Source organism: Sprattus sprattus (genome assembly GCF_963457725.1).
Source record: "Sprattus sprattus genome assembly, chromosome: 9".
Taxonomy (NCBI): Eukaryota; Metazoa; Chordata; class Actinopteri; order Clupeiformes; family Clupeidae; genus Sprattus; species Sprattus sprattus.
Window position 1 is genome coordinate 7,855,694 of NC_137928.1, and position 20,122 is coordinate 7,875,815.

Consider the following 20,122-nt stretch of genomic DNA (forward strand, 5'->3'; position numbering starts at 1 on the left):
ATGTTCTCAGGTCTGCCTGTGCCTCCTGCCCTCTTAGTCGGCCTCAGTTAGCCATTTGAGTTTGTTTTCTTTTCTTTTAAGAGGAAGGACAACTCGAGTCCCAGTGAAGCATAATCTTTTTCTGTCTTTCTTTTTTTGTTTTTGTTTTAACTGGCAGAGAAACCGCCTGGTTGTTTGTATGTATGTATGTATGTATGTATGTATGTATGTGTGTGTGTGTGTGTGTGTGTGTGTGTGTGTGTGTGTGTGTGTGTCTGCGTGCGTGTGTGTGTGTGTGTGTGTGTGTGTAGGGGGGGGTTCTTTGGAGACTTCTGGTCTGGTTCCCTGATTGCCCCTTGTGTAAGCCTTAAATATTTAGTCTGTTGAGTGTGGTGTAGAAGTTTAAATTAATTATGACATTAGCAAGTATACTAAAATTAATTTTATGTGAAAGATATGTTGATTTGAAAGGGTTGAAGGGGGGGGGGGAATTGAACCTTCTACAGGTTCCAGCACTGGGCTGTAAAGGTAGTAGTGTGTATGCATCATCAGGCCACCTCTTGAATAATGTTCACCTTTCATTTGTTTTGTTTGCTGCTGAAGTGAAAAATCTGAAGTTCTACTTGCCCCTCAGTGTGTGTGTGTGTGTGTGTGTGTGTGTGTGCGTTTGTGTGAGTGTGTGCTGGTGACGTGCATACTACACGCCAAAAGCAAACTAAACAATCAGAACATACATGTCTTCAGTTCTGAACACAAATAAAATGGTTCTGCTACCATCACAGTCTCAGATGCAGACCCAACCCTTCAGACCCAAACTGACTGGGAACAATGGACTTAGTTTATCTCTTCAACTTTCTCACCGATGTGTTGGTCTCACGAAGCTGCTATTGTATTCTAGATTACAAGAAAAAAACGTGGGAGTGTTTGTAATGCTGTAAAGATTAGAAGTAAGCTGTAATTTATGTTGAATGCCATTTTTTTTTCTTTCTTTCTTTCTTTGCAAAAGCAATGTGTGAATGGATCAGCTTTGTTGTTGCAGACATATTAACTTATTTAAACTTGCTTGTTAGCGTGATCTCAGTTAATCTCCACACGCTCTGAGTGGGAAAGAGGGAGGAAAAAAAAACAACAACTACGATGCAAATTTGTGCGGTCCCGGCACTCGTGTCGTGTCTCCAGCTCAAGGGTACAAAACTCTACTAGTCAGGTTGAACTTTTACTCCGTTTCTGTTCTCAATGTGAAGTGCCTCCTCTGGCCTGAGTGGAGAGTGAGCGTGATACTGAGGTGGGTTTGTGTGTGGGGGGTGAAAAACTGTGTATCCTAGCAGGGGTGTATGTGAGACTCAAGACACTGCACTGTTTATTAAGTGGGTGGGGGGTAAGGAGAGGGGTGGGTTTGGGGTTGGGGGGTGGGAGGTTTGACCAAGCTACTTGACTACTGATACTGTTTGGAAAGGAAGCCCTTACATGCTAAAGGCACAAACTCTGTTGAGACTGGCTACTGCTGCTGCTGCTGAATTACCAACCAAAGCAGTTCTGAAGTCCACACTGCAAACCCTTCTGTGTCTTAGGAATGTGAGCAGGTTCTTAAAGTCTTAAGAGCACATGTTGTTACCCACCCTCCTTCTCGCAACCACATTTTGAGATTTAAATAAAATAAAAAAGACGGCTACTGTCTTCCTCTGAGCAGTTCTGAAAAGTTGGAAGTTCTATTTCTTTGTGTGTTCATGATGTTCCACCAAAGAACCGAGTGTTATGGCAGTAAGGTCCACCTGTTCTCCATTGAAGTGTCATTCCAAATAAGCCCATTACTTTCAGGAACAAAAATGTTGCACAAACATTCCCCTCAAACCAAAATAAAGTTTGACTTGCATTTGCAAAAACCTGACTGTTTCAGACGTGCTTTTTACCCTCCTCTTCTTGGAGTGTGGACATAAAGTAATGGACATAATGGAAGCTACTTTTATTTTCTCTTAATGATAAAATTGAGCAGCAGTTCACTAATGTGTCTGGATGTCTACATGTAGGTCACTGAAGTGGTCACAGATTGTGACTTAATTGCAGCTGACTCCAGATCAGGTCTGGCTGATCCGCTACAGACTGCTCAGCTGCCGTCTGATGTAAGGAGTGACCTCAGGAGCTCTTGTCATCTGCATGCGTTAGGCCTTTCACAATCTCGTTCCTTCGTAGAGTAGACACGACTCGTACAAAGCTCTCTGCAAACACACAGTCATTATTCCTTTTCACTTGGCACACTTAGGGAAAAAGCTTATATTGTCATAAATACTTAGACTAGATCATTGTTTTTACATCTCAATCATATTTCAAGCTGATATTGTCATAACTACTTAGATTAGATAATTGTTTTTACATCTCAATCATATTACAAGCTGATATTGTCATAAATACTTAGACTAGATCATTGTGTTTACCTCTCAATCATATTACATGTTACATCAAGTTGTATAGAGTAGCCTACCTCTGCGTGGCCTGTTGGAGGGCTTGATGTCACAGCTCCCCGGGTCTTTAGTGATGATGCCTAGGTCTGTGTGCCACTTGCTCCAGTTCACCTCCTCCAGACTAAACACACAAACTATCATTTTCATTACACACTAACGCAACTTTATGCGCACAGCTTCTGAATTCAGTGCATGAAGAACAAAATAACCTCGACTATATGATGAAATGCATGGAGAATAAAATTCCCTTTTGAATGTATTGATTGGAAGAAGGTTGTTTGGCCATACATTTCACATCCTGTTCGCACACTGAAGAAACTGGAATGAATATGGTGATACCCTTGACCCAGTGGTGTAGTGGTCCCTGGAGAAGTGGGTATACTCTTATTTTTTTTAAGCAGCCCATACAGCACAGGATTAACACCCTGTTTTTAGAAGTGGGTATACGCACTGCTGAGTGAAAAATAAGCGGGTATACTCCGTATACCTGCGTATACCCTGGACTACACCACTGCTTTAGAGGATCTGGTTCAGCTGATCCAGGATTTTTTTTTTCCACTCTCTGTAACATTGTGAGATGGGGCATTTGTCCTTGGTGGATGTCTGTGCTCTCCTAGTTCCCTTCTAGTATTTATTATTCAGTGCTATTGAGTGTGAATATGATGTTACCCTTGACCAGTAGTGTAGTCCAGGGTATACGGTGTATACCTACTTATTTTTCAGTCAGCATTCCTTGCAGAATTAATAGTATACCTACTTCTCCAGGGACCACTACACCACTGCCTTGACCCACCTGAAACAGCGGCGTGTGTCCTCGCCTGGTGTCTTGCCCAGCTCCTTCACCACCCCAGAGCGCAGGTTCCTCCTGAGCCAGTGAGGTAGGCTCCGCTCCAGGTCCAGGATGGTCAGGGCTCTCTGTGCATGGCAACCCACGTCAGTGTTTCACTTCACTGGAGCAGACTGCCTCACATATCTCAGTGTCACGGTCACCATGACGGCAGAATTACCATGCTACAGGACTATTTATTATCTTGAGCTCTTTTACCTTCACCTGAAACTCCATTATCTTCTCATTTACTGTCAGAAGACCCCATATTTCTTTGGTACGCAAAATTAGGTTGACAGAAGACAAGAATCTCTTTTTAGAGAGTAGTTCAATATCTATACCATAGAAGTGAAAAGTTACATTATTTCTGGTCACTAATTTTCTGCTGAACTAACCAATTTTAAGCTGTTTCCCTGTTCAGCCACTTCTCTTATGGCAGAAAAACTTTTGTTAGGGGTCAAATACATATTGGCAGGTTGATAGTCATGGAAAACAAAGTTGATTATAAAACACAGATCTGAATACAACACAATGATGACTAAACTATGACTGAGTTTCAGCAGGATTCTAGAATGCGAGACCACATACCTGCAGTTTCCAGATGCTCTTGCTGTCTCTAGATACCCTCTCCACAGTCTCACTCATGAGGGCGATGAGCATGTTGAGCAGGAGGATGTAGGTGAGCACGATGTACGAGATCAGCAGGATGAAGAACACCTCCTTGTACTGGTACTGCTCGGTGAACTCCAGGTCTCCCATGCCGATGGTGAACTTGAAGAGCTCCAGAGTGGTGAAGTAGATGTTGTTGAAAGAGTGCTTATTGCGGCCACACAGGCCTGCATGGCCTCCACCCAGCACGGTCTCTGGAGCAGCAGTGCTGTTCTTCAGGGGCTTGATGATTGAGGGGGGTTCCTCAATGAGAGTCACAACAGCTAAAGCATGAGGAGAGCAGATGAAGAGGGGCTTTCTGAAGGTGCGGGTAATTCTAAGTCTGTATTTTATAAGCTGTTAACGTAATCATTTTTATTGTGAATGCATAGCTATCACCTTGACTATAAACATACTAAACATGTACAAGGCAGGCCACCATATTGAAGCATAAGCAAAGAAGGGGTACCTGCTGAAAATCCTAAAAGGAAGACGATGTAAACGAAGAGAAAGCGTGAAATATCACTGATGATCATCTAAAAAGAAAAGGGAACAAAAACAGTCAACACACAATCAACCAACCAAGAGAGAGAGAGATAGAGAGAGAGAGAGAGATACAAAAACAGTCAACACACAATCAACCAACACGAACAACTTGCATGTATGTCTGAGTCTGAAATACACCCAGCCTACCCTCTGTATCATGACGCTGTAGATGCCCATGTGCTTGGAGCCCCTGAAGAAGTAGAGGAGGTTGATCCAGCTGAGAGCCAGGGAGAGCACCAGGAAGCCCACATACTCCCTACGCCCGCTGGCGTACAGCACTGCTGAGAGCAGCAGGAGCACTGCCTGCAGTAAACTACAAAGAGAGAGAGAGTGAGGGAGAGAGAGAGAGAGAGAGAGGGAGAGAGAGAGGGAGAGAGAAAGAGAGAGGGAGAGAGAGAGGGGAAGAGAGAGAGAGAGATAGAGAGAGAGAGGGAGAGAGAAGGGGAGAGGGGGAGAAAGAGAGAGAGAGGGGGAGAGAGAGAGGGAGAGAGAGAAAGAGAGAGGGAGAGAGAGGGGAAGAGAGAGAGAGATAGAGAGAGAGAGAGAGAGAGAGAGAGGAGCACAGAAGGACATGTCTCATGCAGTCTGGGGATTGGGGTTCCAGCATGACAAGCCTCAGAGGCCATATGTTTTACTTCGCAGCTGCTGCGTTATGCAGATGATTTGGAACATACAAAAGAAATTCACTGTAGCCGTCCACCAGCAATGTTTGTAGCTTCGGCCTCTTCCTCCTGAAGTCTGATATCTAGCAGAGGTAGAGGCAGCAGAAAAAATGTGATAGACATTCTGACAAAAAATATTCTCAGTTAACCCATTGGCATGTTTTCATTCATGCCATGAATACAGATTAGATCCTTTCATGAGGTTTGTACATGTGGCGGGCCTATAGTGTTCACCTACCCCTTTGAAGAAAAGGTAAATGGCACCAAGGAGGCTGATTATTTGTCCAGCGAGACGAAAATAGTCAGATGGCACATGTTGAACGGGAAACGGTGGCTAAAAATGAAATGGGAAGGATCTGTTGAAATGCAACAGTGGAAGAGTGTATCTGAATATATTGTTAGATTATATTTTTAGATAGGGTTGCACGGTTGCAGATGTTGAAATCCTACCTCTCCCTCTTTTCTAAAAAAAGCCACAGAAGTGAATATTCCCAGGTATACAACATAGACGATGAAGTTGAACCAAAATATTCGTCGGGCAAAAGTATGCCATTTCTCCTCCAGTAGACTGTGTAGAGGCTCTATTTGAAGCATAGCATGGCGGTTCTGAAATAAAACAAATTAATTTCAATTCAATTCAATTCAATTGTATTTAAATACATTGCCTGGACCCCTGTTAAACTCCCTGTTAATCAGGAATGAACCTTAAGCAGAACCATGGCACATAAAGGTTGACCCATCTGCTTGACCTAAATCATTATCATATTATGATCGTGTGATCGTGTTTGGTTGTCACTGGTTGTCTAGACTACATCTGCTTCATGATGTCAGATAAAGCTAACGACATTACTCGGCCTCTGCCTCAGGATAAACTGTACATGTTTCTCTCACAGGGTTCTCGCAGCCGTAGACAATGATCTCTAACACGGAGTTCTTCTCGTAGGAGTCAAGAGAGGCCAGGTCGTAGAGGGAGGAGTAGACAGGGCCATACACCCACTCTGTGAACTTCCTCGACAGGTGGATGCTCTCCTCATCTCGGAACTCTCGTCTCACCATGTGTTTGAACAGCTGTCAGGAGCGGTGACAACAGCCGCAACAAAGGCACTCAGTCAACAACAACCTTCTCTTAGAGCACACATGATGTGGATACAGCAACAACAACGACAACACAAACCACGTTGATTTTTACAAGGAATGTCCATGTGAAGGGATGAGTTACATTTATCATTAATTACATTAAATATTATTATGTACCTTGAATCCAATCTAGGAGAGGGTGATAGTTGGCTACAGTAGTAAGTTAATATGTCTGATCACAACAGAAACATACCCCAATCTTGCCAGTTTTGGCAGCCAGCTTGATTGGAGTCAGACCTTGGTTATTCTCAATGTCTTCCAGTTTGATTTTGGGGTAGAGCTGACCTGCCCTTTTCAGAATGTCATCGTACATCACTGTGACAAACTCTGTGTTTTCAGGAGAGTTGTCTGCTATAGTAACTAGAGCATGCAGCACTGTGTTTCCATGGGAGTCCTTGTCTGTGACGTCCACCCTTTGGTAAGGGTTCTTCAAGAGGAATTTTACAATGTTCAACTGATTAGTGCAAGCTGCCAATGACAGCGGAAGTTCACCTATGAAAACACATATTTTATATAGTAAATGTGTCCAACAATAGGCAACAAAAGATCATCATGATGAACTACACAACACTGTGTCATGTCCATCATGAAGTTTTAATGCTCTCACAACAATTAAGATTGTTATAGTACAATAGTGCTTTTCTGAAACAACCCGCTTTTGGTTAACAGCCCTGCCAAACAGAAATTCGCTTCAATTAGCAGACATTTGCTCACCGAAGTAAAATCCAGGTCTGGTTTTGAACTGGAAGAATTTTCCACAGGCTTTGGCCTGTACATTTGCTCCTTTCTGCACAAGCAGCTTAACAAAGTGCATGCTTCGTCTCTCGATGGCAATATGCAGCGCACTCTGTCCTGTGGAGTCCAGGAGCACAGATTATTGGCAGGCTGCAGTATAAGGATACTGCATTTCAACTCATCAGTGATAAGACTGGCTATGTGAGAAGAGAGAGTCAGGGTCACCTTTGTAAAAGCTGTCGGTGTATTCTGCATTGACCAAAGCATACAGATCTCCAGTTTTCTCTGCGATGTCCAGAAGCAACCCAACTATGTCATTTTGCCCATTCCTGAGGTTCAAGAGGGCCTTCAGGAGAACAGTTTTCCCATTGGTAGGATCTTGGAAAGAGCACATCTGGGTCATTATTTCAGTGGTGTCTTCTATAGAGACTTGGGTTAGTGCTGTACTTTTTTTGGAGGAGAAATTAAAGTATATGTAAGGCCTATGACTGATCTTAGGTGACAGTGGTACAGGAGGTAGAGAAGTTGTTTAGTAATCAGAAGGTTGCTAAAGTTTGATTCCCTATCGAAGTGTCCTTGAGCAAGACACTGAACCTTGAATTGCTCCTGATGTGCAGTGTGCCATCAGTGTAAAATAAAAAAATAAAAATGTTTATACATCATTGTAAGTCGCTTTGGATAAAAGCGTCAGCTAAATAACTAAATGTAAATAATAATAATAATAATAATAATAATAATAATACATTTTATTTGTATTGCACTTTACATTTTACAAATCTCAAAGTGCTACATATACATATAAAACAACAACAATGAACATTAATTAGCAGAAAGCTTTTGAAAAAAGATAGGTTTTAAGGCCTTTTTTTAAAACGTCAGTAGACTGTGGGGCCCTGAGATGGTTAGGGAGGGCATTCCACAGCCTTGGGGCAGCAGAGGAGAAATCTAAATGTAAGGTGAGAGAGGCCTCTGCTCACCTCGGAGGTCCCAGTCCGTGAGGTGTTTTGCGGTGTGCTGGAGGTATTTCAGCAACCCATTTAGTTTATAGACATTTCCAGCTGCTGCTGCATCAAACAGTGGCTGGATTGTAAACACCCTGTATGACACATCCTCTTTTGGGATCCTTGTGTCACTCAGAAATCTATTGACAGGAAAACAAGGACATTTAGTTAGTTCACTCATTTCAGACATTTACTCTTAGAATGAATTTCCCTCGGGATTAATAAAGTATCCATCTATCTATCTATCTATCTAGTCACTCTTTCAGCTTTGGTTATCAGAGGTATTTAAAATCAGGGTTAGGTATGGAAGGTATGAAAACATACAAAAAACATACATAAAAAATGCTTAGCAACAATACTGAAAGGTGTAGGAAATCCATATTTAAAGAAAGGTTTTACACATTATGTTTTCTGTGATGTGATCATGAATTAGACATGATCTTCTAAACCATTGACTGTAAAAAGCATGAACAGCACTTAGTTTATGAAGAAATGAAGCCAAGATTGGGTGGCCATATTGGCAAAATTGCAGTCAGTGAGTTTAACAGCCAGAGCTTGCATAGTCAACCAAAATTCTGTCAAAATCAGACAGAACGGACACTGTATCGGGTAACATTTGTGTTCCTTCCATCCAGTGGCTTCAGGTTTGACCGAGTGTACGCTGTCCATGCTTTTTACACATTGTTGCTCTGAACAGTGTTAAAAACGATTACTTGAGCGAGTGCCTGTCTAGGCCTACCCAAACTCAGACTGGTAGTGAGTATCCATGGGGACCCTCTGCGTCTCCAGGCCCCACATGCTGAGGGGAGGCATCAGCCCGCTGTCCGCCTCCAGGTCGCTGTCACTGGAGCCCCCCAGGTCCACCCTGACCATGCTCATCTGCATGAGTTCAGACGCGTCCTGAGTGGTGCTGGTGGTGGTACTCATGGCTCTACAAGAAAAAGTGGGTATACTCTTAATTTTTTTAAGCAGCCTATGCAGCACAGGATAAACGCCCTGTTTTGAGAAGTGGGTATACTCAATGCTGACAGAAAAATAAGTGGGTATACTCTGTATACCTGCGTATACCCTGGACTACACCACTTCTCATGGCTCTACAGGAAAAACTAGTTCTAAAATGTCTGTTTTATTTGGTTGTACGTCACAATAAAGATGTCCAGGAGCAACCAACCACCACTGCATGGAATATATGAAAAATAACAACCAACCATTGCATGGAAGATACAAAAAAAGAATACATGTAAGTTTCATCATAACCACTTTGGATCAGTTGCCAAGTTAAAACTTTCTGTAAATAATGGAATTACAAATATACAGTCGTAAATATGAAGTCTTTACTGTCTACAACATCATTTTTCATTCCCACAATCCCACATACTGTATGCTTGAGTTGGTACTGTACCTGTGTTTCTCCTGGGCTCAGTAAGCTAGCACTCCAGACCAGAAGTGTTGACTACACAAAGCAATGTAAACAAACGCTTCTGTTTCTGATGTTCTGTACTTTTCTACGGGACCCTCCCAGCCAGTAACACAGGTCTGGTGGTGCAGATAAGAGAGCTGTTTTGGCTTGTTGCTTATCTGACAGCCAAAAGCACCCCATGCTGCAAAGCAGTGTTACGTTAGCCTATGTCTGAAGACCACAACACTGTGCTTGTTACTGTACACTATTAAGCAATAAGCCCCAAGAGGCCGTGGTTTGCGCTGATTTTAAAACAGGTAAGGGGAGTTGTTAGGCACGACAATGGCTTTTAGCCAATCACAATCAAGGATTTGAACAATCAGTTTTAGAATGCTTGTTAGATACTGCCATGGACTAGGCCTCTCAGGTGCGGAGGTGACTCTCAGTGCTGTGCTTAATTCCACAGTATCTGAACACAAAGTTGTTGGGGCATTTCACAAACTGAAGGCTCTGCGTCATCGATCATAGTGATTTATTTTGTAGAACACTTCTCCGTGGCACACAACACAACTGTGTTTTCACATTTAATTTGAATGTTAACAGCATAACAACACAATATTTATTTATTTTCTTCCAAAAGAAGGCGAAACACAAACCAAAGCATCAGCATAGCATCTGGGCCATTTTGCGGTTGCCCAACGGCTCTCTGTCTCTTTTGGCTTTATTATGGAGTATCACATTGCCGCTGCAATACAAAGTCCTTGAGAAGCGTGAAGCGGCCATGTTGCATTGAGGCCTGTTAGTCAGGCCGAAGCCTCCGCGTCCTTTGAGGAGTCTGCCTGTAGCTTCAGACTGGGGAGTTGTTGCGGCTCATGCAAATGTCCTCTAGAGCTCTATCTTGTGTACCTCTCCTAAAAGCAGAGAACATTTTCTTTCTTTCTGATATGCTCACTGACGCAGCTCATGGGATTCCTCCTCTTGAGATTCATATTGTGTACTGGTATCCTTCCTCATGTGAATCTTCTCTAGGGCTCCATCTTGTGTATCTCTCCTAGGAAAAGCATAGGATATTTTCTTTCTTTGTGATATTGTCACTTATTCAATTGCCTATGTTAACAAATATACATCACAACAGTGACACATTGGGATTTGCAAAATAAGTATATTCTGTTCTATTGTATGATTGTGGTTTAACATTTCTGTGAAAAATAGGACAGTACCTGGAAGAGTCAGCCTTAAAGCCATACTTTCTCTCTTTGTAGTATGCTCCGTTTTTCATGAAGTAAAGCAAAACCAAGTCACAGAGAAAACTCCCCTAGATAAAATAAATGATGTTCATCTGTTAATATCATTGTAAGGCATAATCACAGTATCAACACTAAGTACAGAGACTATTATGAGGGCTAAACCGTGAGGGTAGTGAGTCCAAAACTTTAATAATGGTACTAGTGACCTCTACTGGTTATTCAGCCAAACTACATCTGGCATCCTAAAAATGTCAACAGTGACATCATGATTGCATACTTGCAGCACCCATTAAACCAATTCCTGATCCAATGTTTATTAAGGTGGGCATGATACTGAACACCCCTGCCTATGGAAACAAGTACACCAGTGTAATCAATTTGCATCAGTGTTCCCTGCTTTACAACAGAAAAACAACAAGCAATTCTGTCATACCTTCCCATGAACCATGATGTCTAAACGTATTCCATACACCTTATATAAAGTCCTGTAGTCATGTCCAGTAGAATTCTTGTAATAGCGGGCATATCTGGAGATGTAATCAGCGCTAATGTTAATATCTTCAATGTGCATGACACAAGGTGATGTCATCTCTACTGAATGGAGACAAACACTGCTAACAGTCTAAGGGCCTGATTTACTAACAGGATTGCGCTCATTTCTGGCGTAAAATAGCGGTCGTAAACATAAAACGGTATTTACTAAGGGGGCGCATTTGAGTAGAGTCGCATATTAACGCTTTGAGGGTGTGTACCTGCAAACAGGTGGGATGGTTCGGAAACGTGGGTGGTAACGTAGGCGTGAAGCGCTATTTAATGGGAGGAGTGCGCCTAATGATGAACTGCGTGGTATTTACTAAACTGCCCGGCGAGCGCACATCTCTGATTTGCAGGCTAATTCTCCGCCTCATAAAAGCACGTCTTAACCAGGAAGCGCGTTTCCACTGAGTCTGAAAACGTTGATATGGCAGCAGCAAGGCAAAGACATAGACAGAGACAGCGAACAGAAATATTTTTTTCAACTCGTATAATTCATATATTCATATATATGAAATTAAACTTTCCGAACGTAATTGGAGAAATTGATCGCACCCACATGCAAACAGTCCCACCTTCAATCCACGAACACGTTTACCGAAACAGAAAGCACACATATTCAATGAATGTCCAGGTCATATGTGATGCCAACATGACCATTACTTACGTGGTGGTGGTCTGTCCATGACAGTTTTATCTCGCTGTAGGTGATGGCGGGCAAAAAAACAATATAACCCATTGAATCAGGTTCAGTGATTGAGCGAACGTGAACCAATATATCTATCACGCTATCTATTCGCTGAACCTTAGTTTTTTCTTCCTCGAATCTCCATGGTGGCAGTAACTTGCTGGCAAGTTCTCCAGTCTTTTAACGGTGCGCTAAATAATGATTGCCCAGCGCGTATCTGGCTTGATAAATATCACTGAAAATGCGGGGAATCACCGTGCGTTAATGTGCTCCTGGCAACGGCGCAGATTAAGATGCGTTCGCAAATCAATCTTAGTAAATCAGGCTCTCTAAAGGGGCGGAGTAAGCACAGTTTGCCCAGCGCAGATCTGGCTTGATAAATACCACGGAAAATGCGCAAAAACACCGTGCGTTAATATGCGAACGCAGATTAAGCAGCGCTCGCATATTAGTAAATGAGGCCCTAAATGTCCTGAGTCAGGCAGCAGGCTCTACCTGAAATTCACGGTGGTGTTCAAGTCCAGACGGATGAAGCTGTATCTGGGATGGCACTGGGACGAGCCACTGTCCAGATTGCAGTTCCAGTTGATCAGGATCCCAATCGCCGCACCCTGAGAAGACACACAACTGTCCTGGTTAGTGGCACAGAAAAGAGCTGCTCTGTTGTTGTGTAGCTATGAGTGCTGTAAGTATGAAAGTAAGTGTTAGAACACATCCATATAATAAATCTCTGCCCATATTAATGAACACAATCATAATATGAATTAAGAGCCCAGATAAGGTCACATCGATCTTCATCAGAGCCTTATCATTATACTTCGTTGCTTAGTGCATTGAGCTTATGTAAACCCAAATAGTTTGTATAGCCTATGTTTCCTATTGCTTATTCTCATTTTCTCATCTAAAGGGCCTAATCTGCAACTTAATGTGCAACTAAAGCAAGACAAACCTTCAGCGCCTTAAACTTCTAAAACCTCTCCTCTCCTCTCACAAGAGACAGGTTCACATACTCTGTCAATTTTCACTTACGTGCCCTTAGGGCCATCTCAACTAAAGCCATGCGTGTGAAAGGAAGTTCTTGTGAGCACCTTTTGCATGTTTGTCTAGTAGGGCACAGTCACCACAGTGTGCACAGAAGGTGTTAGAAGTATGTGTGACAGGAAGTTGTGGTAAGCATTATAAACTCAACCCTTTTGTCAAGTCTGGGGTTTTATCCGTTGAGACTCACGTCTTATGTATGTGACATTAAACACAGATCTCACTAAATCTCACAGATTTTCACACTCAATAGCACTGAATAATAATTACTAGAAGGGCATTAGGAAAGTGCAGAACTCCACCAAGGACAAATGCCCTATTTCACAATGTTACAGAGAGTGAAAATAAATAAATAAAATAAATCCTGGATCAGCTGAACCAGATCTTCTGAAGAAGTTACAGTGTTCTTTCTTTGCCCGTACCGCCCCTCGAACAAGTATCATGAAAGTCAGTCAGGTAGTTTTGGCATTTTTCTGCTACAAAAACACACCATCCTCGGCAGAGGAAACAAGTTGAAAGACAAACTGCTGTGCAGTGGGAGTGAGACTGCGTAGCGGTTATACCTTAGTATATACAGCCGCGGAAAAAATTAAGAGACCACTTCAAAATGATCAGTTTCTCTGGTTTTACTATTTATTGGTATGTGTTAAAGTAAAATGTACATTTTTGTTTTATTCTATAACCTACTGGCAACATTCAGCATCAGCAAGGTTTGTAAAAGACCATAAGGATTGAACCAAAGCGGACTGGAGGGTCACCTAGTTCGTCTTCTCTGATGAGTACAATTTTCAGCTTTGCCCAACACATGGTCGTCTGATGGTTAGACGGAGACCTGGAGAGGCCTACAAGCCACAGAGTCTTGCACCTACTGTGAAATTGGACTCATCAGTGAAGACGAACTAGGAGACCCTCCAGTCGGCTTTGGTTCAATCCTTATGGTCTTTTACAAACCTCAGCCAGGCAAAGTACAACGTTGTACCGGAAGAAAAACTTGCTTCCTTTTGCTCTGACAATGTTCCCCAACTCTGAGAAGTGTTTTTTCCAGCAGGGCAATGCTCCATGCAACACAGCCAGGCCAGTAAAGGTGTGGATGGAGTATCACCAGATCAGGACCCTGTCATGGCCAGCCCAATTTCGAGACCTGAATCCCATAAAAAAAACTCTGAAATGTGATTAAGAGGAAGATGGATGGTCACAAGCCATGAAAAGAAGCCGAGCTGCTTGAATTCTTGCGCCAGGAGTAGCATAAAGTCACCCAACGGCAATGTGAAAGACTGGTGGAGAGCATGCCAAGACACATGAAAGTTGTGATTTTAAATCAAGGTTATTCCACCAAATATTGATTTCTGAACTCTTCCTAAGTTAAAGCATTAGTATTGTGTAGTTTAAAAATGAATATGAGCTTGTTTTCTTTGCATTATTCGAGATCTGAAGACACTGCATCTTTTTTGCTATTTTGACCAATTGTCATTTTTCTGCAAATAAATGATCTAAATGACAATATTTTTATTTGAAATTTGGTAGGAATGTTGCCAGTAGGTTATAGAATAAAACAAAAATGTACATTTTACTTTAACACATACCAATAAATAGTAAAACCAGAGAAACTGATAATTTTGAAGTGGTCTCTTAATTTTTTCCGCGGCTGTATATATACGTATATAGTCAACTAGTCATTTTTCAATATTCACTATCATCACTGAACAAAACAGACCTGTTTACCAATGTAAAATGTAATGTAACAATGTTTGCACATGTTGTCCACTTGTTTGTGTGTGTGTGTGTGTGTGTGTGTGTGGGGGGGGGGGGCTGGTATGTCTTCTCCAACCAACCAACAACCACCACAGCAAAGGTCATAAGTTGCACATGCCAGATGTATACTCACTGCTTGAGCCATGTCCTGAAACCTGTGTCCAGTTTTCCGAATAATATCCCCCAGACGGAAAATGGGACAGTAAGGATGAACCAACTCATCGTAGTTGCACGTTTGTAAATACCCTCTGTCCTGTGTCTCACGGACGTTTGATCTGGAATCAATGAAGGCTTACAATTAGTCCCATTACTTCTTGTGTGCTCATTCTAAAGGGGAGCTTTGAACCACTGCATCATGCCACTACCCAGATCACATTACTCCATTCTTTCCCCAGAACTGACCAGAGCTTTGACTTACGTTGAGAAGCTGAATCTTGGAAATCTCACAAAGTTCTTGATGAAGATGGTAAAGTTTTCAGCTTTTCCGAGCTGTGGCACACTGGCATAAAGAGGGTGATGTTTTTTCCACAAACTGGTTTACTCTCATGTATGTTTCTGATGCAAACCCTGGCATTCACCTATTCATGGACATGGACTAACAGTCTGCTTTACAACAGTAATAATTTCATAATTTGATGGAAGCTCTTAGTGAATTGGTCTACAGACCATTCATTTCTTAATTTGCAAGGAAAAAGGTTCAGTGATGTATATTTCCACATGTGTAAGTCCTCAGTGAAAGTAAGGCCCAATCCCATTTCTAATCTCTACCCCTACCCTTACCCCTACCCCTACCCCTTCGCCTTCGCTTTTTCAAACGGAGGGGTAGCCGAAGGGGTTGAAACGCTAGCCCTTCGAATTGGGATAGCACTTCAACAATTACGTACGTCATCAGTACGAAGCGTCAGCTGTTACGTTACCGGAGAGCGACAGCTGTCACTCACCAGATATAAACAAACATGGCGCCTGCAGCTGTTATTTACACAATGCAACATTTCATCAAACAAGTTTTAAAATCATGAATTACAAAGAAAATACTTTCATTTGTGTGATGCTTTCCCTGCTGTTTCCGACATTTTTAAATGGACTCGCGCGATGTTTGTTCTTTAATGATCACGGGTTCGCAATGCATTGAGGGAAATCAGTCTACCCCTCCGTTTGAAGTGTGCCCTCGGAAAATCTCCGTTTGGAGGGGTAGAAAGCGCTTCCCCTTCCCCTACCCCTACCCCTCTGTCTTAACGTGAATTGGGACAGCCCTACCCCTCCACATGAACGCGCAAAACGGAGGGGAAGGGGAAAGACGAAGGGGTAGGGGGAGAAATGGGATTCAGCCTAAGGCCCAATCCCATTTCTCATCTCTACCCCTACCCTTACCCCTACCCCTTCGCCTTCGCTTTTTCAAACGGAGCGGTAGCGGAAGGGGTTGAAACACTAGCCCTTCGAATTGGGATAGCACTTCAACAATTACGTACGTCATCAGTACGAAGCGTCAGCTGTTACGTTACCGGAGAGCGACAGCTGTCACTCACCAGATATAAACAAACATGGCGCCTGCAGCTGTTATTTACACAATGCAACATTTCATCAAACAAGTTTTAAAATCATGAATTACAAAGAAAATACTTTCATTTGTGTGATGCTTTCCCTGCTGTTTCCGACATTTTTAAATGGACTCGCGCGATGTTTGTTCTTTAATGATCACGGGTTCGCAATGCATTGAGGGAAATCAGTCTACCCCTCCGTTTGAAGTGTGCCCTCGGAAAATCTTCGTTTAGAGCGGTAGAAAGCGCTTCCCCTTCCCCTACCCCTCTGTCTTAACGTGAATTGGGACAGCCCTACCCCTCCACATGAACGCGCAAAACGGAGGGGAAGTTGAAAGACGAAGGGGTAGCGGGAGAAATGGGATTCAGCCTATGTGTTGTAGTAAGAGTGTCTCACTTGGATTTCTGACTCCCTTCAACTGGACACCAGCCATGTATTTCGCATGTCCCAGTGTCATTTCTGTCCTTTTTCAAGCACCGACCAGTCTTTATTCCTAAAGTATAGATATTACAATTTAAAAAATGACACTTTCACTAAAGCAGACAAGGATTCTGTTGAAAATAGTATGCTATTTCATTTTTGCTGTTATCACATTAACAATACGCAGCTGGACATTAAGTAAAGCACAACAAATGCCACTACACCCCATCACATCCAGCCAAACAAACCTTCATTAAAGGTATAGCACTCATTTCATGTTAATGTAAGAATCAAAGCATCTATTTTCCTGTTAGCACCCCATGGTGACTTGGCTTGTTTATTACGACTGAATAGCCTAATTACATTCTCATAATATGGTATTTCCCTTTTCATACCATGACCAGCAGTAACTGTCTCTCCACGTGGGCAGTCAGCATTGTCACTACAGTGGCCATCCAGAACCTTGAAGCTCTAAAAGGATAACAAACATTATCTAGAGTTCAGAGAGATATACAGAAAATGTGTGACACCCCACCTGTAAACACTGTAAGAGAGGCAATTACTTCTGCACAGATGTCTAAGGCCATGGCTCCACGAGCCCGGTTATTTTTGAAACCGGAGTTTTGCTCCGCGACCACACGAGTGGTGTAATAAAAATACTCTGTACATACGCAACCCTGGAAGCCGCCACCAAGTGACACAATGCACGTGTAATACACATGCCACAACCATAAGTGGCGATGTAAGGTAACATGGGAAGGCTGTTTTAACCAATGAAAAGATACCGGGAAAAGAAATCACCAAATACAAACAACAATGGCGCGCAAGGACTCGTTTGTATGGACGGACAGCGAGGTAGAGTTGCTGCTAAACATCGCAAATGAATACAGAGTTCAGAAAATAGAAGAGAGTGTGGACTGGTAGAGTGTGCAGTCCAAATATACTGACATCGCTGCTGGTCTAGGCGCCTTTGTTGTTGCATTAGGTTGAGCAACTGCATGTGACAACCACATAATGCCGACAGCATGGCAATAAACAACATCCACTTCATTTTTCTAACCGCTGATGTGTTTTTCCCGTTAACGTCATTGCTGTGCGTGTGCTGAAGTGAAGCAGGCTCGCAGCTATGACGTAAACGGGAAAAACAATCACGGTTGCAGTGTCCACACGCACCCGGTGAAACCAACCCTGGCCGAAAACCCCACCCTGGACTCCGGTTTCAAAAAAACACGGTTTCAGGGTTCCAAAAGCGCGGTAGCATGTGGACAGGACATACAACCAGGAACATCTGTTCATGGTTTCAAAAATAACCGGGCTCGTGGAGACATGGCCTAACTTCTGATTGGGTGTTTCTATGAAGTTGGTTGTGATGAAAAGATTAGGTCCACCCTGCAAGACAAAAATTGAGATAATATCTAAAAAGTTATTGTAATATCTTACTAGAAATGCTAGACCTGTGATACCATCCAAAGATCAAATAAATGATAAGATAGAGCAGGTCAGTTTTAATAACATTTCACAAGAACTACATCATTGCCATATCTGAACTCACATGAGGTGGAATTACATAGTCCTCCGGTCCCCACAAACTAAATCCCGTGTCGCTGGAATTGATTGATACAACTCCCTTCACTTTGGTGACTACAGAGCTCTGTATGGACTCCTCTACTGCTTGATAGCTCCTCTTCGTTACAAAAACCCACCGAGGCAAAAAATAAAAGTGGACAAATGTACAAATCAGCAACGAGAAAGATTACACCATATCACTAAGAAAGATCACTATCTATTACCAAGAATTGGTAATAGACTGCCCACGTGGAGAGGCAGTTACTGCTGGTCATGGTATACCATATTATGAGAGTAATCAGGCTATTCAGGCAAGAAAGGGAGTTATTTATCCTTTAACAGTTAGTCCGTTCAAATTCAACAGGTAGGCTAAGTCTATAGCGGATATGTACTTACCCGAGGTATCCGATGATACACAGCTGAATAAGTCTGTATAAAATGCCAACTTTTATGTTTTCCGCAATTAAATACTTTTCAGTTTTATAATAAAACGCAGTGTGAAAATATTTCTTCAACGTTGACATCCCCATGATCGGGCGATACGACTGCATCCAGACACGAGCTGAAGCCAGTTTGAGATTTGATATTCGCTGGACTTTCGATTTGAACACAACAAGCCTGTTTTATTCAGGCAGGCGGTAGTATATAGTAGCTTTTGGTTGTGGCTTCAACAAAGTCGCCATGAAGCTGGAATGGGTCCTCCTGACAGAAGTCAATAAATGGAATATTTATCGTTTGTTAAGATATGCATATAATAGTGCTACTCTTATGTAACCGTCTAACTCAACTATCTGATCAACAGCTGAGTGCAGTAGGCTTATAATTCCTGGCAAGATGTAGGCATGAATGTAGCGTTAAGAATACTGACATGATGGTCCTCCTAACCTTCCTTGTGATGAGCCTGCTATATCTTTCATGCACGGAAGACAACATGTTTTCAATTATGGCTACACTTCAACCATGTAGGCTTGTGATGGAGTAAACACTCTATGTTCTTGGTCGTTCAGGAATTTCTTTTCAAAAACTTCAGAAGTCATACAGAGTGTGGAGAAAAAAAGGTTTATTTTGCCTGTGCAATACCAACAGCATAAACCTGAACCTGTCTCTAGACAATACTGAGTTTTGATTTGCTCTTCTTATGAAGGACCCTTGTTGTCACCCTAAATCATTGGTGGCCCTCCCCATGGAATATAAGTTGTTTTTAATTGGAGAATTGGGGGCCCGGAAACGTTTCTTATGTCATATCTGGTCAGTCATCTGCGTGTAGCAATGAGAAATATAAAGCCTAGTGTCTTTAGTGAACTTCCCCAAATCCCTGCTGTATTCATGTTAATATTTTTGGGGTTCCACTACTGGTTTCAGGTTTGTTTCTGATGGGGCGATAATTGGTGTTGCATACCTCAAGACTTTCTCTTGCTTTGGAAGTCTTGAAAGGGGTAAGCAGGGGTTTTTAATCCTCTGTGAATAATATTCATTAATATTGTGTATATTTCAATGTTGCAAACATTGTTACATTGCATGTTGATAATGGGCCAAGAAATAGCTTGTTGAATTGTTGAGCAGATTGGGTCCAAGGGGCCAATCCAGGATTTCGTTTTCCTCTTTCTGTAACAATGTGAGATGGGGCCTTTGGCCTTGGCGAGGGTCTACTACGCTCTCCTAGTGCCCTTCCAGTAATTATGCAGCAGGTGATTGGGGACAGGTGTGTGCTTGACTGTCTGGGCTAAAAAAAGCCCTGACCTGCCGGCAGTCGAGGCTGCTCTGGTCCTCCCGGCATTTAGATTTCCGTTGTCCGTTGCCTTTTTTTTCTTATACCCCTAGACTAACTTTGCATGACATTTTGGGTTACTCCTCATAATACTGATACGCACCACACTTTTGCATTCCTTATTCTTAAAATACAATCTTTATCATTTAATACATTTCCTTTTGATGGAACTGCAAAA

At 42.4% G+C, this 20,122-nt stretch overlaps 2 protein-coding genes across 2 annotated transcripts; both read right to left on the minus strand.

Annotated features, from left to right (window-relative positions):
• Nucleotides 1-2,112: 2,112 nt before the first annotated feature.
• LOC308370013 (transient receptor potential cation channel subfamily V member 1-like) lies at nt 2,113-8,920 on the minus strand (the record flags this gene model as incomplete). The annotated part of the gene is made up of 15 exons (XM_080844572.1): nt 2,113-2,195; nt 2,459-2,559; nt 3,232-3,353; nt 3,853-4,196; nt 4,382-4,448; nt 4,606-4,771; nt 5,133-5,203; nt 5,359-5,454; nt 5,571-5,726; nt 6,012-6,188; nt 6,451-6,749; nt 6,972-7,109; nt 7,218-7,370; nt 7,970-8,133; nt 8,733-8,920. 15 exons carry the CDS (start codon nt 8,918-8,920, stop codon nt 2,113-2,115), a joined length of 2,325 nt encoding a protein of 774 aa, XP_080700698.1.
• Nucleotides 8,921-10,340: 1,420 nt separating this feature from the next.
• LOC308370015 (P2X purinoceptor 5-like) lies at nt 10,341-19,953 on the minus strand (the record flags this gene model as incomplete). Its single annotated transcript, XM_080844574.1, has 14 exons — nt 10,341-10,443; nt 10,613-10,707; nt 10,921-10,986; nt 11,073-11,184; nt 12,357-12,472; nt 14,785-14,926; nt 15,070-15,150; nt 16,587-16,683; nt 17,006-17,081; nt 17,174-17,187; nt 17,942-17,999; nt 18,163-18,313; nt 18,573-18,771; nt 19,917-19,953. 14 exons carry the CDS (start codon nt 19,951-19,953, stop codon nt 10,341-10,343), a joined length of 1,347 nt encoding a protein of 448 aa, XP_080700700.1.
• Between the last annotated feature and the right edge of the window lie 169 nt (nt 19,954-20,122).